General features: G+C 36.9%; 2 protein-coding genes across 3 annotated transcripts in view; one reads left to right on the top strand and one right to left on the bottom strand.

Annotated features, from left to right (window-relative positions):
- The window catches only part of LOC145291910 (NAD-dependent protein deacetylase sirtuin-7-like), a 36,781-nt gene extending 24,920 nt beyond the window's left edge, over nt 1-11,861 (bottom strand). The window contains exons 1-2 of the mRNA XM_080137746.1: nt 11,573-11,861; nt 1,138-1,275 (exon numbers count right to left, since the gene is read on the bottom strand). Coding sequence (XP_079993872.1) covers nt 1,138-1,275; nt 11,573-11,719 — 285 coding nt within the window. The 5' untranslated portion in view covers nt 11,720-11,861. The remainder of the gene's footprint in view (nt 1-1,137; nt 1,276-11,572) is intronic.
- A 349-nt stretch (nt 11,862-12,210) lies between these two features.
- LOC145291911 (histone-arginine methyltransferase METTL23-like) overlaps nt 12,211-26,103 on the top strand; it is a 34,252-nt gene continuing 20,359 nt past the window's right edge. Inside the window, exon 1 of one of the 2 annotated variants that reach the window (XM_080137748.1) lies at nt 12,211-12,483. In XM_080137748.1, coding sequence (XP_079993874.1) covers nt 12,460-12,483 — 24 coding nt within the window. In that variant the 5' untranslated portion in view covers nt 12,211-12,459. Of the gene's footprint in view, nt 12,484-12,929; nt 13,421-26,103 lie in introns of those variants that run through there. The other variant, XM_080137747.1, reaches the window with a different exon arrangement.

Here is a 26,103-nt window from a genome sequence, read left to right as displayed (position 1 = left end):
GGTATCAATTGAAATGAATGGCTCTCGTCTTGGGGAGGCTCCATGTTTTGACAAGCTTCTGGGCTTGACCTTTACTCCTGATCTTATTAAATTCATTGTCAAGGCCGCTGGAAAAATGGTGGGATCCTTCTATCGATCCAGTAGATATCTCACTGCTGATGCAATTCTCTATCTATATATGAGCCAGGTACATCCAAGGATGGAGTACTATTACCACATCTGGGCAGGAGATGCTAGAAAGGACTTATCCTGCCTTGATAGAGTTCAAAATAGACTTCGTAGTCTCGCAGGGGATGTCCTTTTCTCTTCCCTGCAACCTCTTTCTCATAGAAGAGATGTTGCAAGTTTGTCTCTGCTTTATCGTTATTTTCATGGCAAGTGCTCAGCTGAGCTCCAAGCTATGGTACCCCCTCGCCAGACTTTCACAAGAAACTTGTCTAGCAGAAAACACTATCACTAATTTCCCCCACTCTTTATCTGTGCCTAAACCTAAACGTAGATTCCATGAACAAAGCTTCTTTCTTAGAACTGCACACCTGTGGAATTATCTTCCGTTTTCCAGCTGACTACAATATGGTTGTCTTCAAGTCTAACATGAACAAGTTTTTGATGAACCGTTTCATATAAGTTAACAAATTTACCGAATTTCAATTATTAACGATTACTATATTGTCCAATTTCTACTGTACACTCTTTAACCCTTATCCTCGAGTGGCCTCTTGCCCTTGATAATGGTAATGTCAATGTAAAAAAAAAAAAAAAATCCCTTGAGGAATAAAGGGTTATTTGTCTATATGTATATGTATGTCCAACTAGAGAGGAATGGGCTGGATGGTGTTTGCAGAGAAGGATAGAGACAGAAAGGTAGAAAGATATAATTTTAATAGAAATTAATTACATTTGCTGGGTAGCCATGCTAGATTAATTAGAAAGGAGGTCCATGGTTTCCTCTTAAATTAAAATTTTGCAAAACAGGATTTCATTAAACAAAAAATATATTACATGCTAATTTTCATTCAAATTTGAACGAGGTGTGGGTAAAAATTCAAGATTTCTTTTTTAATGAATCAACAAAAAATTCAAAAGAAATTTTCTTTAAAAGAATGTAGATTAAGGTAAGAAATAAAAGAAGATTACCTCCAAAACTCTCTTTTTTATTTTACAGCGAACCGTTGCCCTTTTCTCAGCCTTTTCCACAAGCTCTGGATTGTTCTCAAGTGTAGAAACTTCTTCAGATGTTCGTTCTGGTTCATTTTTTTTCAAAATGTTGTTTATCTGCAAGAAAAGTTTAATCAACTTAGAAAATATTAACAAAGCAAAACAATCGAGAATACAAAAAACAACGCAATATGTTGACCAGTCAGCAAATGGGGTTAACTAAGAGTAGAGAAAGATGTGTCTTCTGTGAGGTCATCTAGTTTTTTTTTTATTATTATTATTTCTTTTATTCATTTAACATCACTTTTCCCTCGTTCAGAGATCAAACATTTTCTGATATTACACAAGCTCATGCTACATTTATCATGGTTTAATGGGTCAGCAGTCTCCAAATTCAACTGTGTGATCTTGTTCAATTACTTGTTTCCAAGTTTTCCTTGGACAGTCAACCTTTCTACCATTTAAGACATTTACAATTTAGGTCCACGTGATCATACGAGTGTAATAGATTAATTCTTCATGCTGAGCAAGTGTAGTGCATTCAGTAATTCATATGCACAACTCAGAAGATCTTCGTGAGGCTCACGTGCAGAAGTCCAATTCATTCAATAAACAATCAGCAGCAATTAAGTGCATGAAGTATTAGTATTGTTTACAATGTAAACAAGACAACAGTTGTCTTTTTCTGAGTGGATTGGAAAACAATATTTTTGGAGTAAAGAAAGAACTGACCCATTAAATTATTGCCCATTAGCCTCTTCCCGCTTTTCGCCATAATATTTGAGTCCATAATTAACCAAGCTCTAGTCCATCACCTTTTCTGACTGACCAACAATATGGATTTAGACAAGCCTGTTTTACATCAGATATCCTAACTGTAATCTCTGAACGCATATACCATACACTGGACAAAGCAGGTGAGGGTAGAGCGGTAGTCCTAGATATATCTAAGGCTTTTGACAGGGTTTGGCATGATGGTCTTATCAGGAAAATAAGATCCTTTAGTATCACTGGACGAATACTTAACATAATTAAATCTTTCTTACATAAGAGAAAAATCCAGGTTGTCCTCGACGGTCGTACATCTAAACAATATGATATAAAAGTGGATGTACCTCAAGGGTCTATCCTTAAATCTTTATTATTCCTAATATTCATAAATGACCTCCCTTATAAAATTGTTTCTGAGATGGGTATATTTGCTGATGACACAACACTCTGTAACAGGCATGACAGGAAAACAAATGCACACATATCTAAGGTAATGGCAAAGACACTAGAGGATGACCTCTAATCTGTAATGAAATGGGGACAAAAATGGATGGTCACATTCAATGCTGCCAAGACTAAGTTTGTTTCCTTTAATAATTACAAGAAACCTTCACTACCACCAATAGTTATGACTAAAGATATATTACCTGAAAGTATTTCTTTCAAACTTCTCGGCTTAACGTTCACAAGGAACATGAGTTGGAACAAATACATTGAGAACATTGCCAAGGCCGCTACGAAGAAGGTGGGCTCTCTCTACCATGCTAGAAAGCTACTTACACCTGAAAGTATCCTGTATCTCTAGAAGGCCACCATTCGCCCATATATGGAGTATTGTCGCATTTGGGCTGGTGCATCTGCTACTAGTCTCTCACTCCTGGACAAAGTTCAAAAGAGAGTCGCAAACCTGATAGGTCCTAAACTGTCATCAAAGCTCCAACCTCTGTCCCATCAATGAAATGTTGCATCCCTCTGCCTATTTTAGAAGTATTTTAATGGTGAATGCACCGACGAACTACAAGCCCTTGTACCCCTTTGACATAAATATGCCCCGACAAACCGACAAGCAGCAAAATCCCACCCCTACACAGTAGAGATCCCTAGATGTAAGAAAGACTTCTACTCTAATAGTTTCTTCCTCAGAACTGCTAGACTTTGGAACTCTCTTCCAGATTACTGCTTTCCCAACTGTACTAACATGCAGAGTTCAAGTGTAATGTGAACGGACATCTTGCTGCTCAACTCCCTACATAGTATCCCTGCCATTTATGCCCCCAATAGTAGCCCCCTACATCAAAGTGGCAATATGCCTTGTTTGGGTGAAAATGGAATAAAAATAAATAAAATGGGAATTTGCTTTTGTAATGACCGGATAAAAGCGTTAATTGATATTATTCATAGAAATTATTGCCTGTAGCAAGATCGTGGCAACTTTTGCAGCTACTAGATTGTACCCTTTTGAGGGAGAACTGGATTGTAAACTGGTCTTGTTTCAAAATTTGCTGCTTTGGAAGGCAGGTAAATAAAATTACACTTAGACAATAAATTCTAAATTAAAAGAATAATGCTGTGATGCATAACGAATCAGTTAAGTTTTTTAACTACTTTTTCTTTATTTTTAATTGATTAAAGTTTTTAATCAATTGAAATACAAATAAATTGATTTGAAGCAATTACATATGGCATAATCACATTGACACACTGGTTTCTGTCAGATCACCAAAGTTAAGCAACGTTGAGCCATGTCATTACTAAAATGGGTGACCAATTTGGGAATACCAGGCGCTGTATGTAGGAGACAGTTGATACCTCCTTTACCTCCTTGGAAGAATTGCAAAAACCTAACGTCGTCATATCCCCTAATGAGGATATACATACGACTGGGGACTGCTTGTAAATTTCATGCTCCCATGGAACTTCCTCCTTCGGAGGAAGCTGGTTAAACGCAAATAGTGTTAGTGCTGTTTCACATGCACACACGCACACAAAGCAATTAAATTAAATGAATTTAAAATATAATCCATACAATTAAATAGATTAATTTAAAACCATTAAATTAAATCCATTCAAAACCATTAAATTAGATCCATTCAAAACCATTAAATCCGAAACACTTTAAAGTGTAAATTGAATCACTGTTTTCTCACAATCTTGATTTATTTTTGCTTTGATGAAAAAAAAAAAAAAAAAAAAAGAAAAACCCAAAACCTAGACGATCAAAACTATTTTTATTACAAATGCCTGACCGAGATAGAATGTCAATCTGTGTCACAGCTAAAACAAGAAATCGTTTACTTAACTACTTACCTTGCAGCCTACAATAGCACTTTTAGTAAGTCGCAAACAAATAATCAGGATTATTTTCTTCAATCAATAGATGGAATAGAAACTTAAAAAATAACTCGTATCTCACGAGTTGCATTAAATTAATCAGTCATCAAATCAACTGTAAATAAGAGAGAGGGAAGGAGAGCATTGTATGAGAGTCTTCATTATGTTTTATTCCTCATTATTCAACTGACAATCCATCCATTTTAGCAATCCTTATCCTCAAGTGGCTTTTGGCCTTGACTAGGGCTATGACAACAGCATATTCTTTTCATTGTCAGGACTCTTGAATATATATCCGACACAGTTTATCAACTGAGAACCACATCATTTTATATAAAAGCATATAAGATATCAACGGATACACACTCGAGAGTCAAAACAATGAAAAGAATATGCTGTTGTCATAGCCCTAGTGACAACTCATTAGATAATAAAGATGTGAGGATGTGTCAGGTCTGATCTGGTTTCATGTAAACAGGCACTATTTACTTCATGGTTGGATTCTACGCAACCAAACTAGTATTCCCATCAGATGGGCCCTGGATTTCTCGTCTCTATTTCTACTGAAAGTGCTCGACTGAGCTCCAATCTCTAATTCCTCCTTGTAAAACATTTATAGCAGGAACACCACTACAAAGAACTTTCATTTCTTATTGCGTGTACCTAAAAATCAAACAAAATTACCATGAACAGAGTTTCTTTCCAAGAACTTTTCATCTATGGAACACATTACCATAGAATTGCTTTCTAGCAGACTACAACATAGTTGTCTTCGAGTGCAATATCAACAAATACTTATCAAGTTGCTCTCTTAAGTCATCAAAATTTGGTCATTCCATTTTCAATCCTCTCATAATATTGTTCATCATCCAAATGCCAATCTTTCTCATTAACCATTATCCTCAAGTATCTTTTGGCCTTGGTAAGGGGTTACCCATTAGAATAATAAGAAAAGAGAGTGCATATTTAGAATTACACTTAATTAAAAAACAAAATACAGAAAAATTTTTATGATCTACATACTCATCATGAAACAAAGATGTCATATTCCAAAAATCACGCAAATTAATCATGTATTTTTTTTTTTTTTAATTAAGAAAATCAAATTTTATGATTTTTAGTAATTAATAATTTTTGGCAGCCATAGCACGATTCATAAATCTCAGTAATCAAATTGAGTTTACACCCTTGAAGCAGTCGGACCGAGGTATAACCACACTCTTTATTTCCTTCATTTACTTTTCTGTTTAATATATTTTGTTTCTACTAAATGCAGAGTTGTGTCTTTCTTCCGGACTCTTATGTGGCCACAACAGGCATGATACAAAAAAGCTGGTCGAAAAGGTAGACAAAAAAAAAAAAGAAAAGATGGGATAGACAACGTTTGTGAATGAACAAACATTAATATAAACCAAACGAACACTTGACCAGTTTGAAGGACACATTTTAAAAAACATGGTGGCTCTTGGCTCTCTCGTCATAATATTTGATTTTCTTATTTAAAAAAATTTCTTTTAAATACCTGATCAATTTGCATAATTTTTGGAATATGATGGGTACATACATCATGAATATTTGTCAGTATTTTTGTTTTTTTATGAAGTTGAATTCTAAATAAGAACCAAAAAAGAGAGATGCGAGTGCCTATTTGGTCTGGTTTCTTACTTTTACCGTGTAAATTGATACTATTTGCTCCATGGTTGGGCTGTTGGCAACTAAACTGGCATTCCCATCCAGTGGGTGTTGGTCTGTCTGATGAATTGCATGTGTGGACACCTATCAACACTAGAAACAAAAGCTTTCAAAGAGCAGATGATAAGCTCCGTGAGAACAGTCAGCCATATTGATAATAATCCATATTAAAATTGAAGAGAATTTAAAAATGGAAAGTAAAATGCTTGTGCATAATAAGTAGATATCTAAAAAAAAAAATAATAATAAATAATGCATTTTAAGTAAAAACACTAGTACATACTTAGGTGTCATGTTGAAATAAGCAAGATTTACAAAAATTACACAAAAAAAAAATGATCAAATAGAAGATCCGCTACAACTATTTTTACAAAAACCATAGAAAAGGCGGATCGACATTAACTAATTTGAAATGGCAGAATTTAACTGAAACAAGAGAGATATGTCAGTTTGTCATAAAGAAACTTTAAGAAAGAAAAATCACACATAAAAATAATAGCAACTTATTTAAATAACAAAATTAAAATCATCATCATATCGTATGAATCCAAAGATTCTATTGTTGGCATTGATTTTCTTAATAATTTTTACATATTGGTGTTCAAGAATTAGAATTATTTCATCAAATTGATAAACTACAATTGTCTCCCCTGCATTATGAGAACTCTTAAAAATTAACAAAACTGCATTATTCGATAAATTTTATTTTTACTTGTAATTATTTTTCTACTTGATTACTTTTCACAAGTTTTGGAATTTTTACTAACTTCAACATGATGCATTAGTGTTTTTACTTGAAATGCATTATTTGGGGGGGGGGGTCACTTTTCTCGGCCTTTTGGCTAGGAACAAAGTGTAGTATCTGTTCTGATGCTACACTTCACCTTCTCTGGCCTCGATCAATGAAGGAGAAATCCTACTAGAGTGAGGCAATTTTTATTTTTATTCCTATCCAGAGTGCCCCTTTTTAGGGAGCTGGATTTTCCCCACATTAAAAACCGACCTTGTGTCTAACTCTACCCTCGTAGAGTAGCAAGTAAATTCGAAGACATTTCTTTTTTCATCATCAATGCATGTATCCTCACTTTGTCCCAGTTGAAATGAATGGTTCTCTTACTAAGGAAGTCTTTTGATTTGATAAGCTTTTAGGACTGATTGTTACCGCAGATCTGAAATAGAAGACTTACACCAAATCTGTCGCTAAGGTAGATAGAAAAATATTTGGATTATTCTCCACTTCAGAATGTACTGCACTCCTGATGAGTCCCAAACTTCTCTCAGTGAGTTCTATTTATACTCCTTCTCGTGACGTCATATCCGACGTCACAAAGACTAAATTTCTTTCTTTAAGAATTACAATAATCCTTCTCCACCACTAATAGCCATGACTAATAATACTCTATCTGCGAGTTCTCCCTTCAAACTCCTCGGCTTAATATTCACAGGCAACATGAACTGGAACAATTACATTGAGGATATTACAAAGGTTATTGCAAAGAAGGTGGGCTCCCTTTACCGTGCTAGAAAATTACTCACATCTGACAGTATCCTATATCTCTACCAAGCCACTGTTCGCCCGTACATGGAGTACTGTTGCCACATTTGGACTGGTGCATCCACGACTAGTCTCTTCCTCTTAGACGAGTCCACTAAAGAGTCTCCAATCTAATAGGTCTCACATTATCAATAAAGTTCCAACCCTTGACCCATCACTGCAAAGTTGCATCCCTGTACTTGTTTTACAAGTACTTTAATGGAATGTGCTCTGATGAACTTATAGCACGTGTGCCCCCTCAATGTAAATACTCCCAACAAACCTATTTAGCAACAAAATTCTACCCTTTCAATGTAGAAGTCCCAAGGTGCTGGAAAGCTTTTTACTCTAATAGTTTTTCCTCAAACTGCTAGACTTTCCTCCCTGCTCTCAGCTTCCCTGACTGCACTGACATGCAAAAATTTAAATGTAATGTAAACCAACATCTTGCTCATTTCCTTACATAATTCAATATAAAGATGATCCCAAATAGTAGCTCCTTACACCGAAGTGGCAATATGATGCCTTGTCTGGAGGAAACGAGTAAAAAAAAAAAAAAAAAAAAAAAAAAATCACACATAAGTTAATCATTTTCCTGTTTCCATTCTTTGAATAAACTTTTTTAAACCAAACGAACAAGTGTCGGATTGGTTTGTATTAATAAATGAAAGGATCACTTGGCTACAATAATGACGATAATGATGCAACAAGCAAATCATGATACTCATGTCTATCACCAACCTGGGTTCACAACAAAACGCAATTTTTTATATACTCAACAGCAAAGCATAAACAAAAGGATGACGGATCCTGATGTTGATTTATTCTGATTTTTTTTTTTTTTTTTTTTACTATTTATTCTCCCCAAATAGTCCCCTGTACACATGGTCCCAAATAGTAGCCTGTTACATCCAAATGGAAGAAGTGTGTTTTAAAAAAAAAAGGGGGGGAGGGGGGGGCGTAAGATGAAGACACATTATGATTGAAATGAAGTCTCTAGAAGCTTTGAAATCGGCAATAGTGTTTGTCTATTTACCTTATCTGGCCACCCACAAGGCTGATTCCATGATCTGCGGGAAGACTAGTGAACTTAACTGAATAGATAATAGCCCTAACTGTAGAAAGGTAACACAAATATGCCCCATCAGAATACTTAAACTCTTAATTAAATCCTGTTGTAGGTGCACAACTTTTTTACTGTTTTTTTCTCTCCAAACAAGGCACAGTGCCACTAAATTATAAGGGGCTAATATTTGGGACTAGATTTGCCGAGATACTATGCAGAGAGTTGGGCAGCGAGATGTTTGTTCATATTACACTTGAACTTCTGCATGTCAGTACAGGCAGGGAACCAGGCGTCTGGGAGGGGATTTCAAAGTCTTGCAGTTTGAGGGAAGAAGCGATTTGAGTAGAAGGCTTTATGGCATCCAGGGATCTCTACAGTGTAAGGAGTGGAATTTTGCTGCTCATCTGGTTTGTTGGGAATATTTACATCGAGGGAGTACTAGTGATTTGAGTTTGTACGAGCACTTACCATTCAAGTACTTGTAAAACAGGCACTGAGATGCCACATTTCTGCAATGGGACAGAGGTTGGAGTTCGGCTGACATAGGTCGCGACTCTTTTTTCAACCCTATCTAGGAGTGAGAGACTAGTGGTAGATGCACCTGCCCAGATGTAACAACAATATTCCATACATAGGTGAATAGTGGCTTTGTAAAGATACAAGATACTCTCAGGTGTTGGTTGGTTGGTGGTTTTTGTTTTACAGCATATCAACCCTTTTTGGGTTATTTAATGCCGAATCCAAAGATTTTGAAGAAAAAATTTTTTTAATAGAATATATTTGTTGTTTTCAAGTCCGTTTCTATTTAACCCATACTTGGGACTCTCCGGGTCAGTGTAAACCTAGGAGCAATGGTAATTAAAGGGTGGCTCCACACTCCCCAAAGCCTGCAAGCTGGGGCCTCACCACTGGATATAGTTTAAGATCATATCCAGGACCACTCTCAGGTATATGAGTAACCTTCTAGCATGGTAGAGAGAGCCCATCTTTCTCTCAGCAGCCTTGGCAATTACCTCAATGCATTTGTTCCAATTCATGTTTGTGAATGTTAAGCCTAGGAGCTGAGGGAAGTACTTTCAGGTAGTGTATCATTAGCTATGGTAATCAGTGGTGGAAAGAGTTTTTTATAATTATTAAAGGAAATAAGCTTAATCTTGGTAGTATTGAAAGTTACCATCCAGTTTCGGTCCTATTCCACTACAAACTGGAGGTCTTCCTCTAGAGTTTTAGGCATTTAACCTTTGAAATTGTTGTAACCTTGTCACTGTGACCATTTTTTCATCCGTACATGTATATGGCATAATTATATTGGCACCACACTAGTTCCCACTAGATCACCAAAGTTAAGCAAAGTTGAGATTGGCCAGTATCAGATGGGTAACCATTTGGGAATACTAGGCATTATATGTAGGAGGACATACACCTCCCTGTAAGAACTGCAAAAACCGAACGTTGTCATCTCCTCTGACCAGAATATACAATCGACTGTGGAGTACTTGTGAATTTGATATTCTCATGAAACTTCCTCCTTCAGAGGAAGTTGTTTCAACCTGCAGAGGATAATTGCCACTCTGGTCAGTCGGTGTACATGAAGGTTTTAGATGGTGGAAGGAAAAGCAAATGACAAATAAAATCAAATGTTAAAAGAAGTAGTGGAAGGAAGCGAATGGCATAAATAATTAAAAGAGAGGCGAGAGCGAGATAATTGGAGAGAGAGAGAGGGGGGGAGGGAAAGGAGAAACAGGAGAGAGAAAGAAGAAAGAGAGACAGGAAAGAGAGAGAAAGAGGGGGAGAAAGAGAGAGAGGGGGTAGTTCTATTATGACATCACAAGAAAGCTTGTTGTATGCAAAGTCAAAGGTTTTCCTAGAAACTAGTTGCACATGCAATAATGCGGGATAGGAGAGAGAGGGGGGAAAAGGAAAGAAAAGACAGGGAGAAGGATGAAACACCAGAGAAGCGAGAGGGAGAAAGAGGCAGAAAAGAGACAGGGAGTTCATGTATGACATCACAAGAGAGCTTTATAAATATTTCGTTTGAAAGCAGCAGCAGCAGCCATAACTGTTCGCTGCTGCTGATGTATAACACTAAATATCTGTGGTCGTGTGAGTTTATTTGAAATTTCAAAATGTTTTTATTAAATATTTGGATGCTTGTTTACATTGGTGATCTTTTAAAACCAACGCATTTCAGGTTAAAACGTAATTACGTACACATGTATTATGCTGAAATTAATATAAATTCCCAAAATTACGAAAAATGATTCTGTAGATGTGCATTTTTAACAAAAAAACAAAAAAAAACGCATTCACAATTACGTTCTAAGATTTTTTAAGTTTAAAAATAGAGAACCCTTCTTTTAAATCAAGAGTAATCTCCCTTGTTTGTGATACTGAACTAGTCACACAACTGTTCCAGTGACTGTTCCACAACAAAACATACGATAAAACTCAATAATTCAAAAAATTCTATTTTTACTGGTAATTATTTTTCTACTGGATCATTTTTCGTAATTTTTAGAATAATTTCGACATGATACATAAATACGTTATAATGTTTTCACCTGAAATGCGCTGGTTTAAAACATCACTAATGTAAACAAGCACCCATATTTAGAATTTCTAAATATTTCATAATAAATTAATATAGCAAATATTGGCCAATAAATCACAAATGTACATAAAAAGGCATGGTTGCCACGGCGATTTTTTTCGTGGTTGTGATTAATTCGAAAGTGATTCTGAAGCCTTTAAATTGTTGATTCGAATGTAATTATTAGCTAAAATTAAAGTTAATGGATGACAGTAGAATATTATTGCCAGTTTTTAACGTCTAAATCAAACAAAAAGAGAATTTACCAAAAGAAAACGCCATTCTAGAAAAGACAAACCGTTTCTTGATTAAACTGGGCCCCCAATTTGTAACCACAAGAATCACGTTTGGGCATGGTTTTTGTCACTCGCTAATGTTGTGATATGGATGCAGCCTTTGAAATTTATTTGGATCCAAACTTACAACTTACCAACCGAAGTTTCAAGCGTGCCTCCTTCATCCTAGTCATCCTTTTGAGAGTGTCAGATATTTTTCTTGGGCGTCGCGAAGGTAAAATCAACGAACTGTCATCATCATCTTCTTTGTTTTCGTCCAGTGTTGACGACGACGACGCCATAGTTTTTCAGAAAATCCGACGGCGTGCCGCTTATATCATTATTAAAAAAAAGACTTTTTTGTTTTTGTTATTGTTTTACAATACGTAAAAAAGTAAAAGAGGAGAGTAATATAACGATAAAAAATAAAGAATAGTTGGTACTTCTACACTTTATCGCCGAAATTGGAAACGCCATTTTGTTTCACGCACCTGCAGTTTAAATGCAAGGGAGAAATTATTAACTATGGCCGAAGCATGAAATAAATACCAAAAAATTAAACTGGAGAACGATTGCTTCCGGAAAGAATATATTAACCTAAAATTAACATTTATTACTTATTATTAATTATGAAAAAATTACTCATTAGAAAAATAAATTACAAGTAAAAATAGAATTTATCGAATGCTTTAATGTGGAAGAGTTGTGCGAACACTTTTGTATGACAAACTGACTTATTAATTTATTTTATTGCAGACTATTTATTATCTTCACTTTTTTTTTTTTTTTTTAGTTGTTGCTTCACGACGTTTCGGCCAACTATTCCTCTGGCCTTCGTCAAGTGGTAACCGCAAACACAGGATAGGAACTCTGAATCTCCTAACTGCATCCTCAGCAATTACTGCCTTCCATAGTTGTTGTCGTCTCACCACGTTTTGGCCAAGTAAGCCTCTGGCCGGCTTTGGGTAGGATTGAAACCGCTATCTACATACATATTGCTCTCCTAAAACCGTAGAGATTCAACGTCGCTATCCACTCTGTCATGAGGATAATATGCCACGATAAAGTAAATTAATAAATAATACTCATCTCAATAATGAATTCTAATTAATTAAAGGTCCGCCATTTTTAAACACAAAATGTCAGAACGTTATTGTGGATGTTTGTTTTGTTTTTTTTTTGGCTCTAGTGCAGTGCACTTACTGATCCGCGCTATTTTTTAAATCGTATTTCCAAGTTTAATTAAAGTTTTATGATGTGTTTTTTTATTCAATTGTAAGGTTAAAGTACAGAATAGGTACAAAACACCCTCCCATCACCATGTTAAGAATGGCTTTTTAAATAATAACGTTATTATTTCAACACGGATCAATAAGTACACTAGTACTTTTTTGTTGTTGTTAAAAATACATATAGCACATCTTCTACTAGATATTTTTTTTTTTTTTTTTTTTTTTTTGCAATTTTTAGAATTTGTACTATTTTTAGCATGACACATAAGTACGTAATAATGTTTTCACCTGAAATGCTTTTATTTAAAACATCGCTAATCTGCACAAGCACCAACATTTTTTCGTTTTTTATATTCAGGAACCTGAATTTAATTTTGTGTATTCGTCTTTCGGTTGTTGTCACTCCACTCACTATTATCGCTCCCATATTGGGCAGCCATGGGGGTTGATCTATATAAGCACCGATTTTATTTTTTAACAGAATTGCGCAATATTTTTAAACGATGCGCAAGACTTACGGACCGTAAGTGTGTGTGTTTATTAAATGAAATAGAAAACTATCCGTCAGACATTTCAACTAAAAATCGATTTAACATAAAATATTCAATATGTTCAACACGGAATGCATGTTGATTGTTATTATTTTTCCATGATACAAGCGACAGTTTTGGTTTTCAATGAAACGTAATGCAAGCTGAGAAATTTTACACGAAAAAATTTCGATTTTACGACAAGAAAACGCAAAATGAACTGATTGTGGTTATTCCTGAGGTAACAGTTTGTTTGTTTTTTATCAATAGCGAAAAGTAGCAAATATCTTAATCTATCGTTTTTCATTTAATTTTCGATCTGAAATACTTTTTTGTTTCGTCTACATTGGCACGTGCACGTGTTTTTGCTGATCATTTACTTTTCGTGGAACATTGAACCGGGAACACGTTTTAAAAAAAGCGAACTGTTTACTATCATTAAGATTTTATATATATATATATATATATATATATATATATATATATATATATTGTAAATTTTAACATTATGTCCTCCACTCCTCCACCTCCACAATTTTCTTTAAAATGACGACTTTTATAGGTTTTCAACTTTGCTGAATACGAAAATCGCATTGAAATTTTGCAGAGACAAGTAGTTATCAAGATATTAAAAAAACTGTATTAAGCTCTGTATTCTTTGGCGGTCGTGTTTTTTACGCGCGTACGCGCGCGCCATAAACAAATCTACTCCTCTACGACCGACACTGCCACCTAGCGGAAATAAAATGTACTTTTCTGAGACTGCCCCCCTCCTCTAACGGGAAAAAATCCGGCAGACCTGTACGAGAGTGCCCATGCCCAACCGCTAAAAATGGGTGTTTTACAATTTTTTAAAAACTATTTTTTTTTTGATGATTATCATAGACTAGTGGGAGCGGCCGACGTTGGCCGGGTATTTAGGTGGTGTAGTAAGGGCCCCCGGGGGGGGGGGGGTCAAAACAACAGTAGCAGGAGTGCCCGTGTGTGTAGGTGATATAGTAAGGAACCCTGAAAAAAAAGTGGTAGTAGCGAGGAGGGAATCAAAACAACACAGTAGACAGAGGTGTTAAAAAAAGTGGTAGTATAGAGTGAAGGAATTAACATTTTTGGCCAATTTTTCGATATTTGTCGTCCAAAGGGTCGAGCTTTAAAACGATACTGATCTCATGAAAATCTGTTGTCTCTGTCGAAAGTTTTTGCGAGACATACAAACACACACACACACATACACACAAACACGCACACATTTTGCCTTTTATATAATAGACTAGCGAGGGGTACCCGGCGTTGTCCGGGTGTTTGAAGGTGTGTGTGGAAACTCCAGGGCGGGGGGGTTAAAAAAAAAAGTAAGTATGAGGATCAAACCCGAACCCTTGAGGTGAAGTTGTAAATTAAAGTGTGAAAAAAAAAAAAATGTGCGACGTTAACCATTGCCCCACCGTGATATGCTAACGGAAACACGTTTGAATTTATTTAATTACTTGGATTTGGCAGGTGCCCATTTTAATGAGTTAATGAGGTCAAGTTTGACTGCGGGATTTTTATTTTCCCAAGATGTTATAGGAAAAAAACTAACCCACATGCAGCGAGCGACAAATGTTGAATATTTATCTTCCCAAAATCGAGCAAATTAAATAGACAGGCGAGCTTCGTTGTTAACTGTGAGATATTACGATTTATATGTGATATAAAAAGTTTTAAAAAGTTGTGAACCGACCGACCGCTTCTCTAAAAAAAGCCTTTTGTAGACATACAGAAAAAGCGAACACACATACATACATACATACATACATTTTCGCTTTTATATTTATAGACTAGCAGGGAGGTACCCAGCGTTGCCCGAGTGTTTGAAAGTGTGTGTAGTTGTTAATGAAAACCTAAGAATAAGCGAAGTAAAAAAAAGAAAACATAAAAACGAATGTTAAAACTTAAGCGGGGGGTTATCCGGGGGGGGGGGGGTAATCAAAACATTGAAATAAAACACAAAAAACCAACATAAGGCAAACGAACGATGTTAAATATAAAAATAAAAAAAAACAAAAACAAAAAAGAAAACAGAAAAACGAACGTTAAAACTAAAAATCAAAAAAAAAAAACGTGAAAAATGGCTTAAATAAGCTGTTTCGATATTAAAATTTAAAAAATCGGTGGGTACCCGGGTGTGTGGTCGGTCGGGGGTGGGGGTGTTAATGAAAACCTAAGAATAAGCGAAATAAAAAAAAACCCAGAAAAACGAACGTTACGTGAAAAATGGCTTAAATAACACTAGTTCAATATTAAAATTTAAAAAATCGAAAAAAAAAAAAAAAAAAATCTCACACCACGATTCGAACCCAAAACATTTAGATAATGAACCAACGCTCTAACCAACTGAGCTAACACAACATACATGAAATTCAGTTAGTTCTTCAACTATTTAAACTAAATCAGGTCATGACGTGATCTGACGCATGCATAGAACCGATCTCGTCACGAGAGAACGGTTTTTGTTGACCCCCCCCCCTGTAGAAAATTGTTCATTTCAGGGTGAAAAAATTAACGTTTTTGGCCAATTTTTCGATATTTTTCGGGCCGAAGGATGGAGCTTCAATATGATATCAAGGTTGTCAATTTTTGTTCTGTCTGTCGAAAGTTTTTAGCGGACACATAAACACACATACATACATATAAACACACATTTTCGCTTTTATATATATAGAAGACTAGCGGGGGGGGGGTACCCGGCGTTGCCCGGGTGTTTTTGGGTGTGTGTGTGGTCAGGCGGAGGTGGGGGAGTGTTAATGAAAGCCTAAGAATAAGCGAAGTAAAAAAAACAGAAAAACGAATGTTAAAAAAAATCTGAAAAACACTTGAAAAATAGCTTAAATAACCCTGCTTCAATATTAAAATTTAAAAAATCGAAAAAAAAAAAGACATCTCACACCACGATTCGAACCCAAAACGGTTAGATAATGAGGCCACGCTCTAAGCAACTGAGCTAAGACGACATTGCCAAAATTGTATCGCTTTTTCAAATATTTAAAGTAAATCGGGTTACGACGTCGTATGACGCATGCTTAGAAGCGAACTCATCATGAGAGGACGGTTTTTGCTGACCCTCTCCCTGTAGAAAACTACTGATTTCAGGGTGGAGGAATTAACGTTTTTGGCCAATTTTTCCATATTTGTCGGGCGAAGGTTGGAAGTTTAAAATGATACTGATCTGGCAAAAATCCGTAACCCGTGTGGAAAGTTTTTGCGAGACATACAAACACACACACATACATACAAACACACATTTTCGCTTTTATATATATAGAAGACTAGCAGGGGTGCCCGGTGTTGCCCAGGTGTTTGGAGGTGTGTGTGTGTGGGGGGGTAAACTAAAGAATAAGCGAAGTAATAACCTTGTGTAAATATTATAAAAATAACGATGTTAAACTTCTTAAAAAAAATTGGAAAACTCAAAATGAAAAAAAAAAACAGCGAACAAACGTAAAAAAAAAATGAACGTGTTAGGAAAAACAAAAAACAGCGAAAAGCAGAAAAAAATACATAAATAACCGTTTCAATATCGAAAAAAAATTTATCTGATACCTTGGATCGAACCTGCAACCTTAAGATAATAACACTGATGACCACATGTTTGGAGGTGTGTGTGTAGGGGGTGTAAACTAAAGAATAAGCAAACTAATAACCCTGTTTAAATATTATAAAATAAAAAAATTAAAAAAAACGTTGCCTGAGTGTTTGGAGATATAAAAGAAAAAAAAGAGTTTTGGAAGGGAAGTAGGTACAGACACGAAGCCTTGATCTAAGGTGAAAAAAAATGTCTGACACGTTACCCCGACAATAAAGAGACAGAGAACTGAGAAGTGACGAAATTAAATGTTTAAAAAAAACAGCAGGTGGTTAAATTAACGTCAACGTTTTCTAGGTCAAACATGACATTATCGTCGTAGTAGTAGTAGAAAAGGAAAATGAAGGAACAATGTTTTTGCTACACCTCCTCCCTATCTCCGAAAAAAAAGGGTCCAGTTGAAGGTGAAGGAATGAATGTTTGTAGCAAACTTTTTATATTTGTCGTTCGAAGGTCCAAGCTTCAAAATGATACCTATCTGATGAAAATCCATGACCTGTGTGGAAAGTTTTTGCGAAACATACAAACACACACACACACACACACACACACAAACATACATTTTCCTTTTTATATATATAGAAAACTAGCCTGAGTGCCCGGTGTTGCCCAGAGGTGTGTGTTGAGTAAAAAAAAAAAAAAAAAAAGTGGTAGTAGGCAGGCAGGCTCGAACCTGTACCCCAAAGGAGGAAAAGAACCTAAAAAACAAAAAAAAAAAAACGACATCTTTGCTGTTGTGTCCATCGCCAAACTGAAAGTGGCAAAGGTTTAAATTAAGGCTAGTCAATTGAAAATATCAGCGAAAAAAGCAATCCACTCCTTTTAGAAAAGTGCCCAGTTGAGGGTGAAGGAATTAATGTTTTTAACCAATTTTTTCAATGTTTGTCATCCAAAGGGTTGAGCTTCAAAACAATACCGGTCTGGTGAAAATCCTCGCCTCGGTCGAAAGTTTTAGGAAGACATACATACATTTAAACAGACAGGTAAGATTTATATTATAGAAGACTAGCCTGGGTGCCCGGCATTGCCTGGGTGTTTGGAGGTGTGAAAAAAAAAGTATCGAACCTGCAAAGCGAAGGCGGAAATGAAAGTCAAAGAAAATATGACATCTTACCACTACACCATGACACAACCGGAAGTGTAAAGTGTTCAAATTTAGCGTAGTAAATCAAAAAGATGACTTGTAGAAATGGTGTTGCTTTTAAACCTCCTATGAAGGTAGTTTTTAATGTGGGGGTAAAACCAGCTCCCTCCAACAAAAGGGGGCACTCTGGCAATTCCAAATAAATAGCAATTGTCTCAGTATGAAGGGTTTCCCCTACATTGACCAAGGACCAATTAAAGAACAGATACTACCTGGGAGAAGGCCGGAAGTTGACGCCATTGCTCGATTAGTTTTGCTTTATTTATATGAAAAAGATAAACAAACAGCAGAGACGACGGCACGGTGGGAATTTCTTACAACTCGATCAAAAAAAAAGATAGGGAAGAAGTCCGTTTGCGAATCTGAGATATTACGATCTTGGAAATACAAGAAAACTTCTCCCAGAATCTAACCGACATGAGAACCCTGACGCAAAAAGCCTTTCGTGGACATACACAAACGTGTATGCCCATTTTGCCTTTTATATATAAGACTAGCGAGGGGTACCCGGCGTTGCCCGGGTGTTTGGAGGTGGGGGGGGGATAAAAAAAAGTAAGTATGAGGATCGAACCCGAACCGTTGAGGCAAAGTTGTGAAAAAAAAAACGTGCGACGTTAACCATTGCCCCACCGCGACATGCTTATGGAAATACGTTTGAATTTATTTAATTACTTGGATTTAGCAGGTGGTCATTTTAATGAGTTAATGAGGTCAAGTTTGACTGCGGGATTTCATTTACTGCGGAACGTTTTCTTCCCTCCCCCAAGATGTTATAGGAAAAAGACTAACCCACATGTGGCGAGTGACAAATAGTGAATATTTATCTTCCCAAAATCGAGCAAATTAAATAGACAGGCGAGCTTCGTTGTTAACTGTGAGATATTACGATTTATATGTGATATAAAAAGTTTTAAAAAGTTGTGAAGCAAGCGACCGATTCTCTGAAAGAAGCCTTTTGTAGACACACAGAAAAAGCGAACACACATACATACATACATGCATTTTCGCTTTTATATTTATAGACTAGCGGGGGGGGGGGGGTTACCCGGCGTTGCCCGAGTGTTTGGAGGAGTGTGTGGTTGTTAATGAAAACCTAAGAATAAGCGAAGTAAAAAAAGAAAACAGAAAAACGAACGTTAAAACTTATCTGAAAAATAAAGCTGGGGGTACCTAGGTGGTGGGTAATCAAAACATCGAAAAAAAACTAACGTAAGGCAAACGAACGATGGTAAATGTAAAAATCAAAAAAACAAAAAGAAAACAGAAAAAAGAACTCTAAGCAAAGGGTACCCGGCGTTGCCCGGGTGTTTTTCAATGTGTGTGTAGTCGGGTGAAGGGTGTAAATGAAAACCTATGAATAAGCGAAGTAAAAAAAACAAACAAAAACAAACGTTAAAAAACCCTGCTTACCGGGGGGGGGGGTACCCAGCGTTGCCCGAGTGTTTGTAAATGTGTGTGGTTGTTAATGAAAACCTAAGAATAATCGAAGTAAAAAAAGAAAACAGAAAGCGGGGAGGTACCCGGGTGTTGGGGGGGAGGGTTAATCAAAACATCAAAAAAAAAACTAACGTAAGGCAAACGAACGATGTTAAATGTAAAAATCGAAAAATCAAAAAAGAAAACAGAAGAACGAACGTTAAAACCAAAAAAAAAGCACGTGAGAAATGGCTTAAATAAGCTGTTTCGATATTAAAATTTAAAAAATCGTTGGGTACCCGGGTGTTTTTGGGTGTGTGTCGTCGGTCGGGGGTGTTAATGAAAACCTAAGAATAAGCGAAGTAAAAACCCCCCCAGAAAAACGAACGTTACGTGAAAAATGGCTTAAATAACACTAGTTCAATATTTAAATTTAAAAAATCGAAAAAAAAAAGAAGACATCTCACACCACGATTCAAAACCAAAACGTTTAGATAATGAACCAATGCTCTAACCAACTGAGCTAATACAACGTACATGAAATTTAGTCAGTCCTTCAACCATTTAAACTAAATCAGGTCATGACGTGATCTGATGCATGCGTAGAACCGATCACATCATGAGAGAACGGTTTTTGTTGACCCCCCCCCCTCCCCCGTAGAAAATTGTTGATTGCAGGGTGAAAAAATTAATGTTTTTAGCCAGTTTTTCGATATTTTTCGGGCAAAGGATGGAGCTTCAATACGATACCAAAATTTGTTCTGTCTGTCGAAAGTTTTTAGCGGACACACAAACACACATACAAACATACATACGTACACACATTTTTGCTTTTATATATATATATTAGTGGGGGTACCCAGCGTTGCCCTGTGTTTGGAGGTGTGTGTTGAGAAAAAAAACAGTTGTAGTAGGCAGGTAGGCTCAAGCCCAAAGCCTTGACATGAAGACGGAAAAGAAAGTGAAAGAAAATGTAACATTTTACCGCTAGGCCATGGCATGACAGGAAGTGAAAAGCATTCAAATTTAGCGTTTAAGTGTATGAGTTCATGCAGACAAAGAAATGAAATCACGCACTGAAGTTTGGCTGTAAGCTAGTTAAGCTTTCAGCTTTCCACCGTATTTGTTTTCCCACGATGTTGGGGAAAACCAGTTATCCCCCGAGAGGGGGAGCTCTGGCAGTGTCTTAATGAATAGCAATTGTCTGATATGAAGGGTATTCCCCACAGTGATCAAAGCTTTCAAGACGTGCTGGCCACAAAGGCCAGCGAATCACTTTTATTTCGATTCAATTTCCCTTTATTTATACAAGAAAGACAAACAAACACTGGAAACCAGGTTGTTTTTAAAAAGTCGCTCAAAATAAATGTAGAGGCAACCTCCGTTTGCAAATCATAGATATTATAATCTAGGAAGTATATAAAAAGTTGTCAAAAATAGCAATCCCGTTCCTTGAGAACCCTGACGAAAAAAGCCTTTCTTGGACATACAAAAACGCATGCGCCTTTTATATATACATATATACTAGCAGGGGGTACCTGGCGTTGCCCGGGTGTTTATAGGTGTGTGTATGGGGGGGGGCAAGTAATAACCCTGCTTAAATATTATAAAAAAGACGGAAAAACCAAAGCCAAAACGGAAAAAAAATGGCATAAATAAACCTGTCGGATCGAACCTGCAATCTTAAGATAACAACACTGTGTGTATAGGGGGCGGGTAAACTGTTGCCCGGGTGTTTAAAGGTGCACAAGAAAAAAAGATAGTTTTGGTCGGGAGGCGGGATTGAACCCGGAAGTCTTGACGTGGAAACAAAAGCCAACTACTTAACCGTCTTGACCACGAGTTAGAGTAATTGATTAGCATGTTAAGTTAAAGCTTATGAAGCGAGTGAAAGAAGTTTGATTGACAGGAAGACGCTAAATGAGGTCATCGCGGGATCGTTACGATGACGTGGCAGTATTTTTAGTTTTCGCTTTCCCCAGATGATGGTGGGAAGGGGGGAAAGCAGCTCCCCATTGTCCAAATCGAATAGCAATTGTCTGATACAAGGAGAAACTCCACATTGATCAAAAGCTGATTGCTTTCTGGACGTTTTGGCAAAAATCAAGAACACAACCCGTTTGAATTTAGTTTAACTGTATTTATACTAAAAAGCAGGACAAACAGGGGACAGAGCAAAATAGCGCGAATCTCATAAAAGTCGACGTAAATAAATCTAGAGGTGACCGGCATCCTCAAATCCTAGGTATTATTTTCTAGGGGGTATTTTTTTTTTTTTTTTTTTACAAGGTGGTCACCATTTATCAAAGCCCGGAAGCCACTCAGGGATAAGGGTTATTGTAAGTACAGTACGTTAGTGTGGATATTTAGAGTGTCTACTTAAGGGGGCAGTTCATCAGGAATTTGTTTACGTTGGACTTGAAGACATCCAAGTTGTAGTCAGGAGGGGAGCAGGCAGACGGAACAGAGTTCCACAGGCGTGCAGTTCTAAGAAAGAAGCTTTGTTCATGGAATCTACGTGTTGATTTAGGCATAGATAAAGAGTGGGGAAAGTTTTTGACAGTGGATTCAGCTAGACGGGTGTTTTTTGTAAAAGATTGGCGAGGGGGGACCAGAGATTGGAGTTCAGTCGAGCACCTGCCATGGAAATAACGATAAAACAAAGATAGGCTTGCAACGTCTCTTCTGTGGGAGAGAGGTTGCAGGGAAAAGAAAAGGACATCCCCCACTAAGCCACGAAGTCTATTTTGTACTCTGTCAAGGCAGGATAGACTGTTTTTAGCAGCTCTCGCCCAGATATGGCAGCAGTATTCCATCTTTGGACGTACTTGAGTTTTTTTTATATATAGATAGAGAATTGCATCAGTAGTGAGATATCTTCTGGAGCGGTAGAAGGATCCCACCATCTTTCCAGCGACCTTGGCAACAGACTTGATGTACGTATTCCATTTCAGATCAGGAGTGAAGGTCAAGCCCAGAAGCTTGTCAAAACATGGGGCTTCTCCTAGATGAGAGCTATCCATTTCAATTGATGCCAGATGGGGATCAGAGCGTTGATAGGAGTTTGGTTTTAGATGCATTAAAGGTAACCAGCCATGTCTTCCCCCACTGAACCACTCGTTTGAGATCAGAGGAGAGAGAATCAGAGAGAACTTTGTCATTTACAGCCTTTGATGTGTTGCTGTAGATGATCGTGTCATCAGCATAGATGTCAATGAATGATTTAAGTATGTGTTTAGGGAGATCATTGATGTAGATCAGGAAGAGAGTTGGACCAAGGATGGACCCCTGGGGGACTTCAGCATTAATACTGCAGGCCTCTGATTTTTGTCCATCAACCACTACTCTTATGAGCCTATCAGAAAGAAATGATTTAATGATAGAGAGAATATTTCCAGTTATAGCGTAGCTGGAGATCTTGTGAAGTAGGCCTTTATGCCATACCTTGTCGAAGGCCTTTGATATGTCAAGCAATTGCCCTAGAAAGGAAGCCTTTGTCAAGAGATTCACTAATCCTATGAGATATAACCGTTAGCACATCTGCTGTAGATCTTGCAGAACGGAAACCATATTGCGTGTCACTAAGAAGCTTATTTCTGCTGAGGTGATTGACTATTTCTCTATTTAATATGGATTCCAGCAACTTACTCATGACACACAGGATGCTTATTGATCTGTACTGAGACTTATCACCTGAGTTCTTAAATACAGGGCATACTGATGAGGTTCTCCAAGCTGTTGGAAGCACTTCTCCTTAAGGCAACGTTTAAACAGTTTCGTAAGTATGGGATCAAGTTCTGGTTGAAGCTTTTTTAACACTATAATTGGGATGCCGTCAGGGCTAGTAGCTTTACTGGAATCAAGGTTCTTGATTAGCTTGGCGACCTCAAGCACAGATATTTGTATGTTACCTAGCGTGTTCTGTGTTATAGGAGGAAATATGGGGAGTTGATGGCCTTCGTCGCATAGGGTAGAATTAGCTGCAAAGTTCTTGGCAAATAGTTTAGCCTTGTCTGAAGCTGACGAGATGACCTCTGGTCCATTGATAATGGTTGGGATAGAATGCACACTTCTGTTCAGGATCCTATTTGTTATTTGCCAAAAATGGTGGGAACCAAGCCGCTGATCAGCTACTTTGGATTTAACAGACTGAGCATATAGCTCTCTTGCATTTTTTATTACTCTTTTACAGAGTTGCTGGCGTTCCTGAAAGCAGCTTTAGTCTCAATGCATCTATTACGTTGGTAGCTATGGAAAAAGTGATTTCTGTGCGCGATGGCAGCAGCACATTCTGGGGAGAACCATGGCTGGCTTTTGTTGGAATTTTTTAGATGGTATGAATCGGCCTATGCCTACATTCGGTCAGGTCTGATACTATAGAGGACACATCATTTTTAAACATGGAATGCAGAGGTAGATCAGATATAAATGTATGGAAGCTATCCCAGTCAGCCATGGAGTATCGGTATACAGTACGGTGGAGGGGTACGTCTGGGGACTTATTACATTTCATTTTTATCTTAACTGATACGACGGAGTGGTCGGAGGATCCTAGAGGAGAAAGAACGGAACATGAATATAGCTCAGGGGAAGTTGAGAGAAAAAGGTCTAGGAGGCTTGCATATTGACCTGTAGTATCGGGCACACAGGTGGGCTCGCGAACAATCTGAGTGAGGTCATAAGCAATGGCACAATCATGACAGAACCTCCCCTCATCGTCCGTCTTATTTGAGTGGGTCAGCCATTCCACGTTATGGACGTTGAAGTCACCACAAATGTGGATGTTAGCCAAGGGGTGAGCAGACAGGATGTGGTCTATTTTCTCAGATATGCTCTTAAAGATAGTAACTCCGTTGTTGTGAGGCCGATAGAGGGCAAATATAAATGCAGTGGTGTAAGCAATATAAACAGTTCTAAGTGATAGTAACCCCACCGGGACCAGCGGCGAAAAAAGCCTTTTCGAGACATACAAAAAATGCACGCGCATTTGTCTTTTATATATATAGACTAGTGTAGATGCCCGGATGTTTGTAGGTGTGTGTGTTGGGGGAGGGGGATCCAAACCATCTGTTAAACTTTTTTTAAAAAATCAGAAAAGCAAAAGAAAACAGTGAACATGATGTAAAAAGAAGAAAAAGTAAAATAAAAAAACTTGTTTAAAAAATCGGAAAAATTTTTTTTTAAAGTTGCGATAGGTAGGTAGGATCGAATCCGGAACGTTGAGGCGAAGGTGGTGTGAATGAAAAAAACTTTATAACTTACCACTCGCCCACGAAGGGAAAGTAGCTGAAAACAATTTTAATTTAATGTCTATAAACGCACAAGTGGCAAGTGCGCGGCGAATTTAATTAGGTTAAAGGAAATTAAATTCCGCACTTAATTTTAACTGCGGGGTAGTTCTTTTCGGTTTGTTTTTTACCCAACTTTGTCTGGTTTTATTTCCCCAACATGTTGGGGAAAACCATCTCCTCTTTAATAGGGGAGTGTTCAAATGAAAGCAATTATCTGATATGACAGTTTTCACTGACATTGATCAAACATCCATTGCTTTCTAGATGCTCCCACCCCATAGGCCGAGAACTGCACCTTAGTTTCACATCAGTATCGCTTTTATATGAAAAAGATCAACCAACACGTGAGAAGCCAAAATAGCAATAATTTTGTAAAGGTCAACGTAAATAAATCTAGCCGCGACATATGTTCGTTATTCGTACATATTATGATCTATACAGTATATAAGAAGTTCTAAGCGATTGGGAATTTGGACAGTATTTCAAGTGGCACCCTTATTTACTTCAGGGGAGTAGTATGCTTTTGTTCTGGCAGTCATGACTGGATAGAGGTTCTTAGTAATTCGCAATTGTATTTTTTTAGTCACCCACACTGAGGATTGAACCTTCAACCTTCAGGAGAAGGTCACTTTTTACAATTGATTTTTCCAAGTACTCTAACCACTGCACCACAGGTCCTTGAGTTCGACAGAAACATTCTTGAGTGTGACAAGATACATCTGAAGAAGGTCGGAGGTTACATCGACCAAAACATTGTGAAAATCACACTCAAGATGAAAACAGTAGTCCGATAGAATCCAAATAATACGAATAACCGATCCTCATCTTAAAAATTCAGAAACGTCATGATTATTGTTTTCATTGGGGGAGGGGGCAGAGTTTGAGATGAATATATCAACCTGATATCTGTTTTTTTTATTACTTTTATCTTGATTTTTTAGGGTGGAGATAAGGTAAAAATTTGAATGTTTTGATAGGATCATAAAAATGTTTGATAGTGTCTAAATTTTACAAAAGTGTTCAGTGAGTTCACTATATAAATTAATTGAAAAGATTGGACGATGAAGGTACAGAATAGTTAACAATGCCTCTCCCCATGCTCTCTTTATATTATGAATAGGTTTTTAAATAATAATGTTATTATCTATAAATGCTATCTTAACATGGGAAGGAGGGATGGTAACTATTATCTATTTCATCAATTAGTAACAAAATTGTTTAACTAAATGAAATTTAAAGACTTTTTATTTTATAATGATTATAGTTTCCTAGCTATAAATCCACTGAAACTCCTGTGTTTATCAAAAAGTGCTCAATGAATGAATAAAGCATGATTACCGTAAATTCATTTATACAAACATTATTGGTTACATATGTGCATATATGTATGCACATATGTAGCCAATAATATTTGTATAAGTAAACATACATTTTATTTTATACAGTCAATAGGA

Source organism: Euprymna scolopes, chromosome 13, assembly GCF_053919585.1.
Source record: "Euprymna scolopes isolate OS-2025 chromosome 13, ASM5391958v1, whole genome shotgun sequence".
NCBI classification, from domain to species: Eukaryota; Metazoa; Mollusca; class Cephalopoda; order Sepiida; family Sepiolidae; genus Euprymna; species Euprymna scolopes.
This window is presented reverse-complemented; position numbering and strand designations above follow the sequence as displayed.